Source organism: Tetrao urogallus (genome assembly GCF_951394365.1).
Source record: "Tetrao urogallus genome assembly, chromosome: 13".
Lineage (NCBI taxonomy): Eukaryota > Metazoa > Chordata > Aves > Galliformes > Phasianidae > Tetrao > Tetrao urogallus.
In genome coordinates this window covers 10,310,067-10,327,630 of record NC_136826.1, presented here as the reverse complement: position 1 = coordinate 10,327,630, position 17,564 = coordinate 10,310,067, and the positions used below count along the sequence as shown (strand labels likewise).

General features: G+C 41.3%; 1 protein-coding gene across 1 annotated transcript in view; it reads left to right on the top strand.

Moving 5' to 3' along the window:
- HDX (highly divergent homeobox) overlaps positions 1-17,564 on the top strand; it is a gene marked incomplete at its 3' end in the record, with an annotated part of 36,225 nt that overhangs the window by 4,926 nt on the left and 13,735 nt on the right. Inside the window, exons 3-5 of the mRNA XM_079542001.1 lie at positions 3,979-5,100; positions 9,387-9,440; positions 16,729-16,875. Of these exons, the coding sequence (XP_079398127.1) occupies positions 3,979-5,100; positions 9,387-9,440; positions 16,729-16,875 (1,323 nt within the window). The remainder of the gene's footprint in view (positions 1-3,978; positions 5,101-9,386; positions 9,441-16,728; positions 16,876-17,564) is intronic.

The window sequence follows — 17,564 nt, the reverse complement described above, 5'->3', positions numbered from 1 at the left end:
TCATGGCATGATTGCTGTGTTAAGCAGGTGCTTGGTGGCACAAGGAGTGTTTGTTTTGTTGTTGGTTGTGGTTTGTTTTCGTCTTTTTGTTTTTGTCTCTTGTTGATTTCTCTTGTTGGCTGCATTTTTAAAATTAAACTGCAAATGGAATTTCCCTATAGAAACTTCGTGCAGTGTATTGTACCAAAGAAAGGTCATGTTGGTAGAAAACTATTCTTAAGGTAAAGCAGTTTCTATGACCTAATGTATTTTGGGGAAAAATATCACAGTTTTTCATAGAAAATGCTGCCACATTGATGTTCCATGTCACACATTATTACTTACAGTGACTGCATTGTTTTCTTATAGAAGAATGTCAGTAGTGCTAACAGGAGCTCTTCCAAAGTCTGTGAATCACATGGGAAAGGAAATAAGAATCCTTTTGTGAAACACTGAACAGTAAAATGGCTGTTGTCTTGGAGCAGAAACAGAAATCATGGAGCATAAATTGAAGGAATAACAGTGGTAGTGAAGCTAGCAGTAGGTGCTGCAGCACTGGGCCCTGAGGAGGAGAAAGTGAGACCAGTCTAATGCTTCTTGGACGAGCCTGTGGTATACAACAGCTGCTTCTGCCCCTTAATTCTTAACTAGATTCCCCTCTCTCAGAATACTCTGGAAATATTCAGGTTACTTTCTCAGCTCAGGATGCTCTGAAAGTCACCCATAAATTCTAACTCACAGGTGGAGATTTGTAGCAGGAATCTGCTTGCTGATGGTATAGTTGTGCCTATTTTTCTATTTTTACTCTGATTCAAGGACCCAGAGGAGGCAGCCAGTCTCTCCTCTGTTTGCACTCCTCATTCACTTTCCATCTTCCTATTACCACTCCCTTCTCTATTATCCTTACTGCAGTAATGTGTCACAGCACTTTTCTTTAGTTGTCTTCTTTGCTGAGCCCTTCTTCACGTAACGTAAACTCTTCCTACCTGTGAACTGAAATGGAAACATACCATGTGTCCTGCATTTGTCTTATTTTTTTATGATCTTACCTTTCTCTTCTTCGTACTTCTCCTTTTTGCTCTTAGCAGCGTGCTGTTTTGTTTTTCTGTAAGACTTTTGGTCCAGGATTAGTACTTCCTTGTATGCTGTTGAACAGAATGAAGTGTAGGTTGCAGCTGACGCTTGCAGATGTAAGAGGAACACAGATTTCCTAAATGTATATTATAATTCAAATTTCATAACTCTATAAATAAACTAATTCATTTCCCAAGTGAGGATTTCTGTAACCCTGTCCCAGAGAACTACATCTGGTTTTCCTAATCTCAAGGTGTGTTATGATTTGGTGGGAACATATGCAGGCTTTATCACTGTGAGGCATACAAAATGTCTCTCCTTTTCAAAATTAGGAAACTTGGAAGATTGCTTCTAGGACAATCCTCTACCCTCTTCAAATTTAATGGAAATGTTGAACCATGCAGGGTTTGAATGGCGTGGTTTTGTTGATTAATATTAGTATATTTTTACTGTTGGTTGGCTTTGCAGTAAGTATGAGCAGGTATGACTTGTTAAAGTGCAGATGATCTCCAGCTTTCAATCTTCATAGCTGTTATCACCAAGTGCTGAGGAGCACTGATCTGGGTGGTAGCGTGTGGTTCTCCCCTCAGTACAACAGTAAATGTGACTGTAACAGAACACGGAGCTTCGTTGTTCTTCCGTATCTCTTGAAGCAGATCCTGAGAACATCTTGTTGTCATATTTAGGGTGGAACTGGTTAAAACTAAAAACAGTAGCACTCAGCCACTCGGCGTGTGTATAGGTTATGGGACAGTCTGAAGTTCAGGGGGATGTCTCTTTCCCTGGATCAAAATCTGCAGTATCCCTAATAATAATTTCTGATTTAAAAGTTTGCTGACTGAGAAGAAATAATGAAAAATAAATTTGATCTTCTAAAATTGTTTTAAGCAATAAAAGGAAATAATTTGAGACTTGCAGCTCTAATTTCATGTATTTAAATTTGGTTCTGTGAAGCAGAATTCTAAAACAAGTAACTGAGATTTGATTGATGTAATAAATCATGCTTCAAATTAGGCACTTTATAAAATTGGATAAGGAACATGAGTAGAATGGATCAGGAATTTCACAGAATTGTAGGGGTTGGAAGGGACCTCCAGAGATCATCGAGTCCAACCCCCCAAGATATCAAGATATTTGTTTAAAACAAGGGAGTGTATTTTGCTCTAGAACATCTCTTTACTTCCCCAATAGAAATGGGAATGTTTTTAAGTTGAGGGAGGGGAGATTTAGGTTGGATTTAGGGGGAAGCTCTTTACAGAGAGAGTGGTGAAGTGCTGGAACAGCTGCCCAGAGAGGCTGTGGATGCCCCGTCCCTGTAGGTGTTCAAGGCCAGATTGGATGGGGCCCTGGGCAGCCTGGTCTGGTATTAAATGTGGAGGTTGGTGGCCCTGCGTGTGGCAGGGGGTTGGAGATTCATGATCCTTGAGGTCCCTCCCAACCCTGGCCGTTCTGTGATTCTCTGAACAGGTGTTAATGTATGAAGAAATCTTGCCTTCTTTCACGTGATAAGTGGAAATCTGAGAAAGGTACTCAGCGCTGTTACCTTGTAGTGGGATGAAGTGGTTTGTTGATTAAATCAACTCGTTTGGGCTGCTCAGTGCTGAGATGTGCTGCACATGTAAAACCAAACCAAGGCACATGATACCCAGAGTGGTACAGATGACTGTTTCACTGTATCTATGTATAATAACCAGCAGAAGCTGATGCTAAAGGATTATTTATTTTAAGTTCTTTGGCCCTTATGTCTGCTTACTTATACTGTCACATTCAGCACAAACATACTGTGGTGAAAGAATGAAGCAAGTCCTGCCTTGCTGATCATGTAAGTTTCTAGGAGCAGTTAAATGGTGCTTATGCTTCTAGTGTTAGAGCTGATGATTCCACCAGGTTGATTCTCTTTATCTTGGAACACTGAATTAATATTTCCCCTTAAGTTCCTTTAGCTGTACCTTAGTTTGTTACTTGCATGACAAACTTTCCTCTGTGTTCCTCATGTTTCCTCATGTGCAAGAACTTCTTTACAGTGAGGTGACGGAGCACTGGAACAGGCTGCCCAGGGAGGTGGTGGAGTCTCCTTCTCTGGAGGTGTTCAAGACCTGCCTGGATGCCGACCTGTGCGACCTGCTGTAGGGAACCTGCTTTGGCAGGGGGGTTGGACTCGATGATCTCTGGAGGTCCCTTCCAACCCCTACAATTCTGTGATTCTGTGTTTAGAACAACAGGATCTTGTGCTCAACTCTTATAGCAGAGGAAGAATTACCTACTTGAAAAATGTATCTATGTATGGTCATTGTCACTTTCAGAAATGCCCATCATAGCAAACTTCTGTTGCAGTGTAACCCCAGTACTAATCTTGTCTTGTGCAGCTGGCAGAAGAGGAATTACTCTGTAGGTTTAAATATTTTACAAAAGTGTTTTATCAGAAGGAGTTGTTCCTGTTCTTCTCTTCTTCCTCTTAACCTGAATTCAAGAAGTAATGGTTTCTGTTCAAGGCAGTTCTGAGAGTTGTGTCTGTCCATTACTTGGTTACAGAATCTTCCTTCTTTTAGAAGTAAATCTAGGTGTATATCTCAGTGAAGGTTTGGCATCCCAAAGTGCTAAATATAAAAACTGATATTTAGGGAAAATAGTGATGGGGTGCCAGTGGAATTAATCTTAAGGATAGTCGTGGGATAGAAGGCATGATACAGTCTCAGGGATTCTGAGAAACTGGAGATTTGAAGTCAAGATGGCTTCTCATGTGTATTCCTGCATGAGTCCCAAGCTTGAGAGACATGGATTTCTACCTTGAGTTGTTCAGAATCTGCATAACACTAAATGATTTATGGTCATTTCAACACTTAACACTTTATCAGTTCTGCTTTAAAACTGAAGTTGCCTCATGTTTTCTGCTTATTTACTGCATGTGTTTGTTATTGTTTGCAGACCTGGGTTGGCAATAAAAGAAGGAAGATGAGCAGCAAGAGTGCTGTAGAATCTGGAGGTGCTCCCCCAGGGACTGCCCCTGCTGCTCCCTCGGTACCGCCAGAAGCAGCAGTTAGAAATGTGGTAAATATTGCTCGGTCCCAAAGTCAGCAGTCTTCTTGGACCTCTTCTAATAACGATGTAATAGTTACTGGTATATACAGTCCTGCTAGTTCATCCAGTAGGCAGGGATCCACCAAGCAAACAAGTGCTTCAATGGCAGAAATACATAAAACCTCTATTCCAAGACTACCAGGAAAAAGTGACGCAGACTTTCAGCAGCAGCACATCCCTATAGGGCGACAAATACCACACTGTAAAAATGCCTCACTATTAGTAGGGGAAAAAACGATTATTTTATCTAGACAAACAAGTGTACTGAATTCTGCGAACTCCATTTATAGTCACACAAAAAAAAGCTATGGTGGTTCATCAGTCCAAACTGCAGAGTTGGTGTTACCTCAGAAACCAATGATATGCCACAGACCCTGCAAAGCTGAACTCATGGGATGTCAGAGGTTACAAAAACCAGAACATGCAGCCCTTGCATCGCATGTGCCCCCTGGACAAAGGGCTAACACTAGGGACCCTTCTTGTAGCACACAAAACCTGGAAATCCGCGAGGTGTTTTCTCTGGCGGTTACAGATCAACCTCAAAGAATTGTGGGAGGAAGTACAGCACAGAAGCACTGCTCAGTGGAAGGCAGCTCTCTGTCCATTGCGATGGAAACTGGAGATGTGGATGATGAATATGCTAGAGAAGAAGAACTAGCATCCATGGGAGCACAAATACAAAGCTATTCAAGATACTGTGAAAGTAGCAGTTCTGTTCGAGTGGAGAACCAAAGTGCAGCCTTGTCTGGGCCAGGAAGAAATGTGAGCTGTAGTTCTCAGATGGTGAATGCCAGGGATGTGCCTGACAGTATGCTGTATCACAGCAGAGACTACCACTTGCCTGCACGGACCTCATTACATACATCCAGTACATTATATAACACTGCTAATACATCAAGAAGTACTTTTTCTCCTCATTTTACATCTTCAAATCAACTGAGGCTGTCACAAAACCAAAATAATTACCAGGTAATCTGTCAATTATCTGTCTGCAAATCTTGAAGACAAGGTCGTTGATAAGTACTGTTATCTTTGGAATTTGTTAGCTAATAAGTGGTAGGTTTGTATTTCTGTAAGCTGTGCTCCATTTATGTCTTTCAACTGAGGTAATTCCTTATTAAAAGTGAAGGTAGGACTGTGGTATGGTAGCACTTTTATCTGGGTAGCTGAGCCTGTGGCTGCAGTGGCTTGTCACATACTGAAGGGCAGCGTGGGCTTTGTGTATTCAGTAGATAAACTTTGTTTACATGGGGATCATACCTGCAATTGCTGATACATGCTAAAGCCCTGTGTCCTGACTTGGCTTACCAGTGCATGTCACAGCTGTACCCTTTGGTTCTCTGCAGACATACTTTGCATGTGGCGCAGGGCAGAACATGGGATCACACCCTCGTCCATGTGCTGTACAGTTGCTTGCCCTTATTAATGTCAGGTTGGATTAGCTCTTCCATCAATGTCTTATGACTGACAGGCTGTGGTATTACTCATTGCTTTTGCATGCTATTTCTGTTTTAATTTATCCTGAAGATGAACCATAAAAAAATACCATCTTTTAATGTGTGTTGTTCACTAGTATAAGGAACAATAGGATATGTGGTGGTTTTTCTGTCTCTTTTTTTCCCCCCCCCTCTTCTTTCCGACTTGTCCCTATATCCTGTCAGAGTTTGAAAGAAAGGGTTTTTTGAGTCTATAAGTGCCTCTTCTCACAACTATTCTGGGCTGGATTCTGTGCAGTAGATAGGACACTGGCTTACTTGTCCTTACTTGTGGCCTTTTGTAAGCTGAATACTTCAAAGGAGCTGTTTTGTTTTTTTTTTTCCCCTTTCTCCCTTTTCCTCTCATACAGTCTCAGTGTTTGATATTGCTGTTCTTGAATTTTAAAAACTCATTAAATACTGCTTAATAAGAGAAGAAAAGCTATAAATATGCACATCCCTTTTGTAAAGGGACTGTAAAACTGCAGAAGTGCACGAAGTTAAGGAAACTGTTGAGAAAAGTTTCACTTAATGGAATACAGTATGGATACATCCAGCTGTGTGCTCTCAGCGCTTTATTTCACTTTTGAAAAACTGTCAGTATGTTTTTCTCTTTCACAGAATCACCCGGGTTGGAAGGGACCTCAAGGATCAAGTAGTTCCAACCCCCCTGCCTAGCAGGGCCACCAAACATACACATTTAGACCTGGTTGCCCAGGACCCCGTCCAACCTGGCCTTGAACACGTCCAAGGACGGGGCATCCACAACCTCCCTGGGCAGCCCGTTCCAGGGCCTAACCACTCTCCTTGTAAAGAACTTTCCCCCTAACATCCAACCTAAATCTTCCCTCCTTCTTTCTTTCTTTCTTTTCAAATTTCATTAGAAATTAAACAACAACAACAACAAAACAACTTGGATTTGGAATACTTTGGGGTAGGGCCTGAATCTCTTTATAGATTAAATGCCACCTATCATGAACCATTCTGTCTGGCCATGTAGTATGGTATAAATCAGATCAGGGATGTCTCTGTAACTTACTTTATTGTTGTCTCTTTGTTGCTTTTGTCCTCTGTTACAGTGATGTACCTGTTGTTTGGTAAGTGAGGAATTCTTTACACCATTTGACTTCCATGTGAGTCTTTCACAAACCCTTTGCCCTTTGGATTTAGGAATATACCTTGGATTGAGGAAATCCTATCTCCTGTGGCATCCTTTGCCCTTACGCACTCTTAAACCTTGAAAGAACTGGGAAGGTTGCTGTTAATGCATTTGTTGCTGTAGCAATCCACTCTGTGAAATATGAAGATGGCACTTTTCAGTATCAGAATTTATAGGGGAAGATAAAAGCTGTGGTCTTAAGGCATGTCGTGGTTCTGTAGAAACTGCAGAGGAAAAGTGTCCTACAAGCTGGACGGATCTTGTACTGCCTTGAAGGAATGGTGGCTCTGACTTCTGATCACTGTATTCCTTGCTGAGAGTTAGAGCACGTTTCAGAGCAGCGCCAACAGTGAAAACCCTTAAACGCAGGGATATCTTCCTCAATTTAAAAACAGATTAAACTTGAGTTATGTGGTTGTGAGAGTAGTTAAACATCCAAGCAGATGCTTCTTCAAAGGTAGGAACGTGTGATGTTGTTTTGATGAAGTGATTATTGTTGTACATTGGTGGGGCATCTAATTAGCAGTTAGTTGTAGCTTTCTTACTGGTTCAGTTAATCAAATTCATCTTAGTGTAAACTGGAAATAAATTTAATGAAATGATTGATTTTAATGCCTGAGCAGTTTTGCTAAATTATTCAACCTACTAACTTTCGTTAGTTTGGTGCTGAGCTTATTGAGCAGGAGAGGCTGTACTTACTGGTCCTCGGGGCTGAGTAGGGATTTATCCTTAGTTTCCTTCCCCAGCCCTACAAAAACATTGTTGAAAGTATGTGTGTTGTTTGTTTGTTTGTTTTAATTACTTTGTTATACACACTGAAGCACTGTTAATCTAATTTAGCCCCATACTCTTCTAGGGAAAATTCCAAGTCTTGCAGCAAGTATGGCAGAGTAGTATATATAGATATATAGATAGTACTTATTTCTTTATTACTAAGGTTCACTTTAAGGATGCTTGCAGAGGTGTGATCAGAGAGAGCACGGGGGAATGCTGGGGAGAGCAGCAGGGAGCAGGCTGCAGGAGCACTGCCTGCCACCTCTGCTTCCACAGGACATGCAGCAGCTGAGGGTGGTGGGGGCTGCTGAATGGTCCCAGTGCTGAGAGTTCAGGACAGGGAATCCACAGGTGAACTGGGAAAAGGCTGTGCAGGGACCTTGTACTGCATAACCACTTTTAGTGCCATTTCAGATTTCAGTGTATGTTTCCATGTATGTTGTCTTTCAGATAGTTACACTGAAGTACTGTATTTGATGTCAGATCTGTCAGAACTAGTGTGTGTTTGCCTTCCACTTAACTGTTAATGCTCTGCCGTTGCTTTGACTCGCACAGAAAAGCACTGTTTTCTGAAGCTCCACTTGAAATTTGTTGCTCTTCTCAGGTATAAGAATACATACTAGTGTTAAATATGATCCAAATCAGCTTCGCATCGGAGTTAATTTAGCAAGGGAAAAAAACACAAAATGACTGAACAGGGAAGTCTCAGAAAAGCCAACTGTATGACTATGGAATGCACTGCTGTTGTGTGGGACAGCAAATCTTAATGGTCGTAACTTGGTTCTAAAGTGTATGCTACTAAGAAATGAATAATTTAGATATGAAAGCTGGTGCAGACTTCCTTTTAGGAGGGAAAGGTGTTTAATTCTAGCTTTCTTCCTCAACCTTCCTTGTGCTGTAATGACAGCCTGCCATTAGGTAACCCTCAGCACTCAGCTAAAAGCTTGGAGAATGAAGATATTGTACAACAGACAAACTGTACCAGGTATTCTGTGTTCAGTCAGACCCATGCTGAAAGATTCATTTCCCTAATACAAAAACTTTAGTGTACTTGATAGAGTCATCAGGAGGAGATTTGTCTTCCTCATGTACAGCATGTGTAATGACATGAGATTGATTAATCTCTCGAGCTGTGTTTATTCTCTGAAGCATTGCTCATCTGTAGCAGAAGCTGACATGGAATCCTAAATAAGCCTAAAATATTCCAGGCTATAAAACATTGCACATGTCCAGGGGAAATAGTACAGGATTTTATTTTATTCTGTAACAAGTCTGACATCTAGGAATGATGGAGGAGTGATGAGAATCAAGGAAGCTAGCCTTCACCTTCATACCCACTCCTCTTCCTTCATTAGCCTCATGTCCCTAGTTTTTCTCCTACTCTGCATATTCTTGGTATTTGACATTGAAGAATTCAGTTACTGATGCCTTGGTGGATTTTGTTTGTTTTTCTATTCTGAAGGTTTAACTGCCATAATTGAAAAATAGAACAGTGCTGTTAAACATGAGGCCCGGGACTAACTCTGGTCTGCTTAATCTTTCAAGCTTTGTGCAGTTATGAGATGTAAACTTGTATTCTGAACTGTAAGTTTTGAGAAAGCAAAAGTTCATAAGTATCTGAATTGCCGTTGTGTTGTCGCTCTCATGTGAGGAAGCAGTTCTGTTTTTAGTCCTGTAACAGTGATGCTAAGTGTGGCTTCGCTTTGCTTCCAAATCTCAGTTTATCTTAAATGTTGTTATCAGGACCAAATGCACAGTATAGAAGTCTTCTGGAAGTTGCTTGCTGTTTGTTATCATAGCAACCTAAGCTGCTGTTGTTTTCTGTTCTGTTTTCCCCTTCTTTACAGATTTCAGGAAACCTTACTGTGCCTTGGATTACAGGTTGTTCCAGGAAAAGAGCAGTAAGTATATTTCCATTCAAGTATCTAATACATCAGGTACAGGAATGAGACATTTTATCTAAATGTATTCTTGGAAATATCAAGTCCTGTTGTTGTACATTCCATCTTTTTTTTTTTTTTTCCCTTCCATGTACAAGTTCTCTTGAGACTGTAGCCTTTTTCTGGAAGGCACCGTCCCGCTATCATTTAATGACCTTTTCAAACATCAAGCAGGCAGTCAGTGCCCTCGAGTACAGTCTCAGGAGCTGGCTGAGGTGGTTTCACAGCGCTTCACAGTTGAAAAGGAGGAATTTTATTCCACCCACGCTCCCTATGGGTGCACTGCCACCCCAGCCATAACACTGGTGCTGGTATCTAATTGCAAGGTAATCCAAATTAAGCATCTGACCTGTCAGATACATCTCTTCCACTGAGTTTCTTTCTGCTGAGTTTGTATTTTTCCAGGTTTTAGTGAGCTGAATGTACTTGGGATCAGATGAGCATAGCTCTGAGTAGGCAGCAGTGATGAGGAGGGTGGGGCAGCAAGAACTAGCTGTGAATTTTTACACTGGCACTCTTATTTCATTATGACACCATAGTGCCAAAATGCTCCTTCCTGTACGCTTTCCATCTCTGTGGTATGAGTAGCAGTGGTGCACGAAGGCAGTTACTGATGTTGATTGCAGCCACGTGCGGCAGATTCTGTCCTGGTCCAGTGCAGAGCCCTCAACTGCAAGGTTATTGGGAGTAACACCAAATCTCCTCTTGTGTTCTCAGTTTAATATCAGTGGATAATGTTTAGGCAGGACATCTTCAACTTTTGAGTCAGGAAAAAATTATAACTTAAGAAAGATTCTAAACATGGAATTTGTTTCTGAAAATACTTATCTGTTCTTTGCTATCATTCAGACTTTGTGATACTTTATGTATCAGACAGACTTAATGTTTTTCAGTAGGGAATAACAATTGAGCATGTTACATTTTTTTCCTATCAATTTCTTCTTTTCTGTATGTACAAACTAATGAGACGCAAAACATTTGCATGGACTTCCGGTAATTAGCTTGCCACCTAGGCTTCACTGTATATAGTGTGCGTATGATAGGGATGGGTGAGAGAAAACGTGGGTGTGGAATTTCTTGAAGCTTGAGCAGGCACATGAGCAGCTCAGTGAGCAGCTGACATCTTTTCTTGCAGATATTTGGGACATTTTATCTCCTAATGAGCTACAGATTTGCTGACTGATTCCTTCTGTAGCAGGGGAAGTTACTGTGCCAGTCTGCTCACTGTTTGCAAGTGAGATCTCTCCAGGGGTAGAGTCTCCTGGGGAGGGGTTGGTGGATCCACTTCCTTCTGGCATTTCAAGTATAGCTGTCTTTCCCCACAGCACACCATACTCCCACTCTTATTTTGGAGGTAAGCACTGTAGCTTCTCATTTCTCCAGCCTTAGGTATTTGGGAATACCCACTTAAGGGAAGGCTTTTCCATTAACATCAGCTGCTGCTGCTTAAGCATTGCCTCTCTCCATAAACTGTAATTTTAATCACCTGTTTAACAATGTGAAGTATTTTTTTCCAATCCATTTTTGCTCTGAATTCTCTATGTAAAAGAATTTGTTTATCTTTACTTCTCCCATCCCTTTTCAACCAGAATGCAACACAAGACTGATTGATTTACTTATGTCCCCCTCTTTTTGCTCTATGAAGGCTGCACTGCCATCTGGGGATGAACCTAATGGGAAAATGCAGATGTAAGCAATTGCAGTAGATGCTTCAGGGAGGTTATGTTATGACTGAGAGGCAATAGGTACACTTCCAAGGCAGTAATCTTCACAGCACAGAGTGAACCATAAGCGGAGCTTCTCCTTTGCTGTGCAGGGCAGGAAGCATTCACCTTTCTGTTAGTCATTCCAGATGAATTACTTCTGATGGCAATATTCACCCTTATCTGATTTAAATTGGGATGTAGGACTTCTCCGTAGATGAATCTATGTAGAGTGAGCTGGATAAGCAATCGAGGAACTGGATGGCTTGTGCGTTGGTATTCCGAAGTTCTATTTTTTTAGAGGTGACCAGGGTAATGGCCATGCAGTTGTGGGTTTGGCACTCCAGAACTGATACATGTACACAGGTGTAAGGAAATGAAAGATGGGAAAGTCTCCTATTTCTTAAGAAACTTCAGTTTCAAATGTGAAATTCTTTTGAAGAAAGAACATGAAGAAACAGAAATAGAATGCGTGAAGTTGTAGAACTGTGATTATGGCAATTACTACCATTCAAGAAGCAAAAAGGCTGATCAGTATTTTGTTTAAAATAGAGAAGATTGTGTTTTAGATGCTCTGAATTTGTTTTAATCTTCTGCCTTGTAATTTGTTTTCCTCTCCTTGTCCTTCAGCTGCATCGAGTCAAATAACTGTAGAGTTCTACAGAAACTCTTGCTGGTCTGCTCAGCTGTGCTCTAGAATGATGTAATCCTGACTGTTAGTGAATATTAGTGTAGAACTATCACTCTGTTATTCATGTGAATGTCTTTCAAAAAACATGGAGTTCTGTACTGTGGAGTAAGTGGAGGGCTTATGTCATGAACATTTGCATTTAGATCACTGGGCCATTACAGCCAATTTCCATGAAATTCTAGAGACACTGGCATTAAAGTGTTCTGCTCAGAGTCTGTCACAGGAGTACAGTCATGCACTTTGGATCAGGTAAAGGACCAGATCCAGCTCCGTGTTGCTGTGAGTCCTGCCACCAGCTGAACTTGCTCGTCTGAGGGAACGGCAGTGGCAGCTGGTGTGTGGCAGACATTGGTGGTGTGGGTACATCAGTACAACTGCTGAATAAAGTTCCTTGTTGGGTTGTGATCTAAAAACCTCATGAAAACTACAGCCACAGTGAGCCTATGTGTACTGATGAAAACTATATCTCTGGGTGGCTTTTTAAGTAAAGTGGGAACCCACAGGGGTTAAAACCAAGTGCACTTCAGTTAAGCCTTTTTATTTTAAAACTGTATGCCAATATTGAAATATTTATTAGTCCTGCCTCCCTCAGAGCAAGCATCTGGCTTACTAAAACAGTGGAACAAAGTGCAAAAAGTCTCTTCCAGAAATCTGCGATTGCATACTTGTGGTACAGGAGCTGTAATGGTTTGCAGTCCACATCCAAGCACGTGTCTGTCTGAAGGCTTTGCAGATTGCGTTCTTCTCTGTATCTTCTGCTCTGTGAATGAGACTTGGTGGTAACATTTTTAACAGCTCACTCCTAGCCATTTTGCTGGGGGCCTTCTGGTATGTTTCTTTGTCTTAAGATTGGAAGTGCCATGTGATAGGTACTGATCTGCTCGTGTGCTGACAGAGGAAATCTTGAGATGAGGATAATTAGAGTTCAGAAACCAACCCTCCAAATCATTTTGGTAATTATGGCCTCCAGCTGCATCCTTATTTATTTATTTTAAATTCCCCAGGGAGAAGTGTGTATCCTGGGAGTCCTAGTGGGTTGGGTGGAAATGCACACAGGACACCAGCCCACAGACAGCAGGCTCTTCAGGGATACTCTGACTGATATTTCTGCTGATAGTGCTAAGGGAAAAGTCAGTCCAAGATTTTAAAGGGTTTTTTTAGTGACAGTGAAGCAAATTCTGTGAGTTGTGTGTGGCTGAAGACTAGCCTGTTCTTTCTATAAAGAGATGCAGTGTTGGCCATTGGAGAAGAAATTGCAACATTTGCTAGGGAGCAAGACACTCTGTAGTAGTGACTAGTATGTGTTGCAAGAGGTTCATTTGCTAGAAGTAACTGTGGTCGTAGAACACTTAATCACGGAGCATCAGAACTGGGCTGCTGACCTAGTTCTTTAACTTCAGAATATGCCTTCAGGATATGCCTAATCTGAACATTTTCAATTGACACATAAGAACTGATCTAAAAAAGGCAGGTGCTAATAAACAACAGGCTAAGGACACTGCACTGAAGTGTAATTACTCGTACCAATTACAGAGCCTAGGTTTGCACCGCAAATATTGCAGACAGTGGGTATAATGAGGGGCTTGGCCAAGTGCCAGGGATGCCTATAATAAACTGGGTCATCTCTTATAAGAGTGTTGTTATTACACTTGAGAGGTCAGGGGATAAGCAGGGTTTAACCCTGAGCTTGGCAGAACTGCTGATTCAATTTGCTCACAAGGATTGCTTTTCATTGTGAGTTGATGGGCTATTTTCTGCTGGAAGAAGCTTCTCTCTGCTTTTCAAAGTATGGACAACTGAACTGATAAATGTAAAGTATTCCACAGACAGTTAATGCTCTCAAGGATAAAGTTGGGTCTCAAATCAGCAAGTAGGGAGTTTGAAGGAAGGACATGAGAATTGTATTCACAGTGTTTGTAATGATGAAGTAAAAAATAGGAACTGAATTATTGACTTGTCTTCAGTTACAAGAAGTGTTATTTTAAAGATGAAGCTTTTCAGTGTTATCTTTTTTGTTAATTTTTTCCCCTCCCTGTGGTAACTGCTGATCACCATCAGTGCTGTGGTATTTCTAGAACCGTACATTTTCTTCTTTGTTTCCTCAATTCCTCTGGTGATACTAAATAAGAGGAGGTTATTAACTAAACAGATGGAAGTGTAGATGCACGTTCAATGCAGGAGTTCTGCCCTTTATTTCCTTACAAAAGACACCAACTTTTGTGAGTGTTAAGTAATTTTTGAGTAGCGTATAATGCAGGAGTCAAACTTACAGTATTTGTGAAGGGGATGATAATGTAATTGAATGTGGTTTGTGTAAGAAATCCATGCAAAGACACTGCATGGTCACTTACAGAAAGCAGCCAGTCCTAATCTGAGTTTTAATAAGCTTAGGTGTTATGTACATTTAGTAAGCCTATGGGCTGAGCTGGATCCCAGCAGTGAGAGCAGTGTAAGTGAAGGAGAGAATCTTCCTTTGTGCTCCCTGATGCAGTGTAGTGCAGCTCATGTCTGCGAAGCACGTGGGCAGGCAGCTTCTGCAGTTTGTTAACGTGCTACTGTACGTGCCTGCTACCCACAGTGACCTGTTGGTCATTCTGAGCCCCCAGGTGCCAAATACCTTTCTTTAGGGGGCACTGGTATGATTTCAAGTCTCAATCCTCCCTTGGAGATACTCAGGCCTGTCAGGCTGGACCTGGCTCTCAGCTCCCTGATGGAGATATTGGTGTTCCTGCTCATTGCAGGGGAGTTAGATTACATGACCTTTAAGGGTCCGTCCATTCCCACTCAAACAATTCTATGATTCTATAATTGTAGCTTCTGTTTCCAACTTCATGTGTTTCTAAAGAATACCATCGTCTATTTACTTGAACAACTTTCCTCTCCATTTTTTTCTGTTTTCTGGACTCTCTCATGCAGTGTGTGTTGTAGAGTTTTGTTTTTTTTCTTTCATATCAGTTGACTGGAAAAGCTTGTTCTCCTTTCCCTTGTCTGACCTGTGATCGGTATCAGCGTGATTCATGCGCTGCTGCACGAGTCCTTCAGCAGAAAGAGGAAGGGTAAAGTACCTGATGTGACAGCAGCTGCAAGAGCAACCAAAAAGCAAAAATATGTGTTGTCATCTTATTCCCAAGTATGAGGAAAAACTAAATCCATGTATTTAGTGTGCAAAAGCTGAGCAACTTCTAAAAGAGGGGAGATGTAGGTTAGATGTTAGGAAGAAATTCTTTTTACTTTTTTTAATAAACACTCAGTATGCTTCAGAAGATAAAGTTGCCCTAAGCTTCCAGCCCATCACAAAGAGCGGGGGAGGCCAGACTGACTTGTTTCTCCTTCTGTAGTGAGCACCGCTATCACATTCCTCTCTACCTTCCCTTTTCTCAGTGCTAGGCTGCCTCTCCCTGACCATTCCATGCAGAACAAGAGAATTCATGCAGCCCTTTTTAGAAGTGGCATTCTGCTTTGCCAACCACTATAAGAAGAGATATTGTCACGGTGATTTGGGAAATGACCACGTCATCCTTGGAAGGTGGCTTGCAGGTACTCAGAGTGTAGGTCAGGTCAGGCTAACCAGCATCTGCTTAGGAGTGTACATGAGGGATTTAGTTCAGCAGTGTGCTCTCTGGGTGAAGTCCACTTACTGCCCTGAGCAGTGCTGAGACGCTCCAGGTGGTCTCCCAGCTGAAGGCAGGCTGCAGCAGCCATCTGGGAGTGCACCTGAGGCACTGCTGGGCTCAGGCCCTGGGCACAGGGCGGCTGCAGCTCCGGCTGCCTGGCTGCTGCTGGGCTCCTCCCGGCGTGTGAGCGGCTGGGTGGCAAGGTGGGAGCAGCTTCTGGTGTTCTGTGCTTGGCTGGGTGAAGCTACAGCCATGTTTTGACATCCTTTTTACCAGTGCATTAAGGAGGCTTAGGTGTTTCCAACATTTTGTGTTTTAATGCACTTCAGAGTTATTTCATTCTAACTTCAAACAGTTTTCAAATGGGCTAACCTGGATTTCAGGTGTGAGACCATGATTATTTCTGTCAAAATTCAGCTGTTGAAATGATGACAAATTTGGCACGTGTGATGACTAATGCACTTTATAGTTATGTTTGTATGCTCCTAATCGCTGGAGAGATGACAAACGTGGGCTGATATAAAGAAACCTGAAATGTTAGTTAAAATTCTGGGCTAAAAGCTATTGATAAAACTTTAAGGTTCTGTTGGCAGACTGAAGCCCATAAAAATGGTAGGAAGAATTAGCAGGAAGTGTAGGATTTGTTTCTCAGTTTCACTGCTTATTATCAGTAATCTACTATCACCTATTTTGATAAATATACACAGAGTTAGGGAACTTGCAAATAAACTGTAGAACCAATTTAAACTCTGAAGCTCACCAAATAAACATTAAAGTATTCCCTTTAGGAACTCAGAATCCTTTGAATTATGCATGTATTGTAGTTTGCAGTAAGATAAAAGAACTTTAGGTGGGGGAGGGTGAGAAACTTGAAAAGCCTTAAGGAGTAATTTCCATAAATTGGGTGGAGAGAGTAAACAGCACAAGTGGAAAAAGTTATTTTCAGTAAGGTCTTTTGGAGTAAGATAAAACAAATTTAAAAATCAGGTGGAGTTTGGAACAAAGCTAAAGTGCTTTAAACTCATTTCAGCACTGCCACTGCCTTTCAAGCAACTCCCAGGGAACGCTGTACTGGCCTGGATAAGTAACTGAACTTAAAAAAAAATTCTGAAGGGTGAGTTAGAAGAAAAGCCACAAAGACAGTGCAACATACATCCTACTGTGTGCAAGACCTCTGGAAATTAAATGAACAGGATAAGGATTTTTAATCTAACAGTATTCTATTTTCTTTTATCTTACAGTTACAGGATCGCACCCAGTTTAGTGACCGAGACTTGGCGACCCTAAAGAAATACTGGGACAATGGCATGACCAGCCTGGGCTCAGTCTGCAGAGAGAAAATAGAAGCTGTTGCTGCAGAATTAAATGTTGACTGTGAAATAGTGCGGGTAAGAAATCCAGAGCCTTCCCCTATCTTGTAGCAGAAGCAAAAATAGGACAGATGAAAGCTTTTAAAAATTTCATGAGGAAGCTTGAAATAGATTTCACGTATTACATAATGAATGACCGTTTTAGGAAGTGTTCTCTTGCTCTTTCTGTAGTCTATATATAGAAAAAAGCCCTCAGGTAAGAGTCTTATTGATCAGGAGTGAAGTAGCACTCCAAACAGTTGGACATTCTCTTTAGATTTGAGTGAGGTTTTGAATAAGCCCTGCATGTTTTTAGGGATATCCTAGATGAATGAGAAGTGTTGTCATTTATATTGTGATTAAGATACAAAAAAGACCTTCTAGAGATACAGGGAAAATATTTTTCAATACTTACAGGAAAAAGTAATTTTAAACATACAAAAGAAAACGTTCAAAAGTAAAATTTATTTTCCAAGGCTGCTTTGAAGCTGGATTGAGTTGTGACAGAGGGCAAGGGGTACTGTAAAGAATTCTGGGTCCTTTCAGTTTGATAGTCTGTGCCTTTGAGGAAGGATTGCTTTAGAAAGTACATGCTTAGTGTAGATATCCTGTTTGCTGAGAGTCATTCTGTATTGTCTGTTCCTGAGGTGGGGAAGTTTGGTAAAACATCTGAATATAGTTGCCACTGTAAACACAATTACCAGATGTATCATCACTCTAAAAAACCA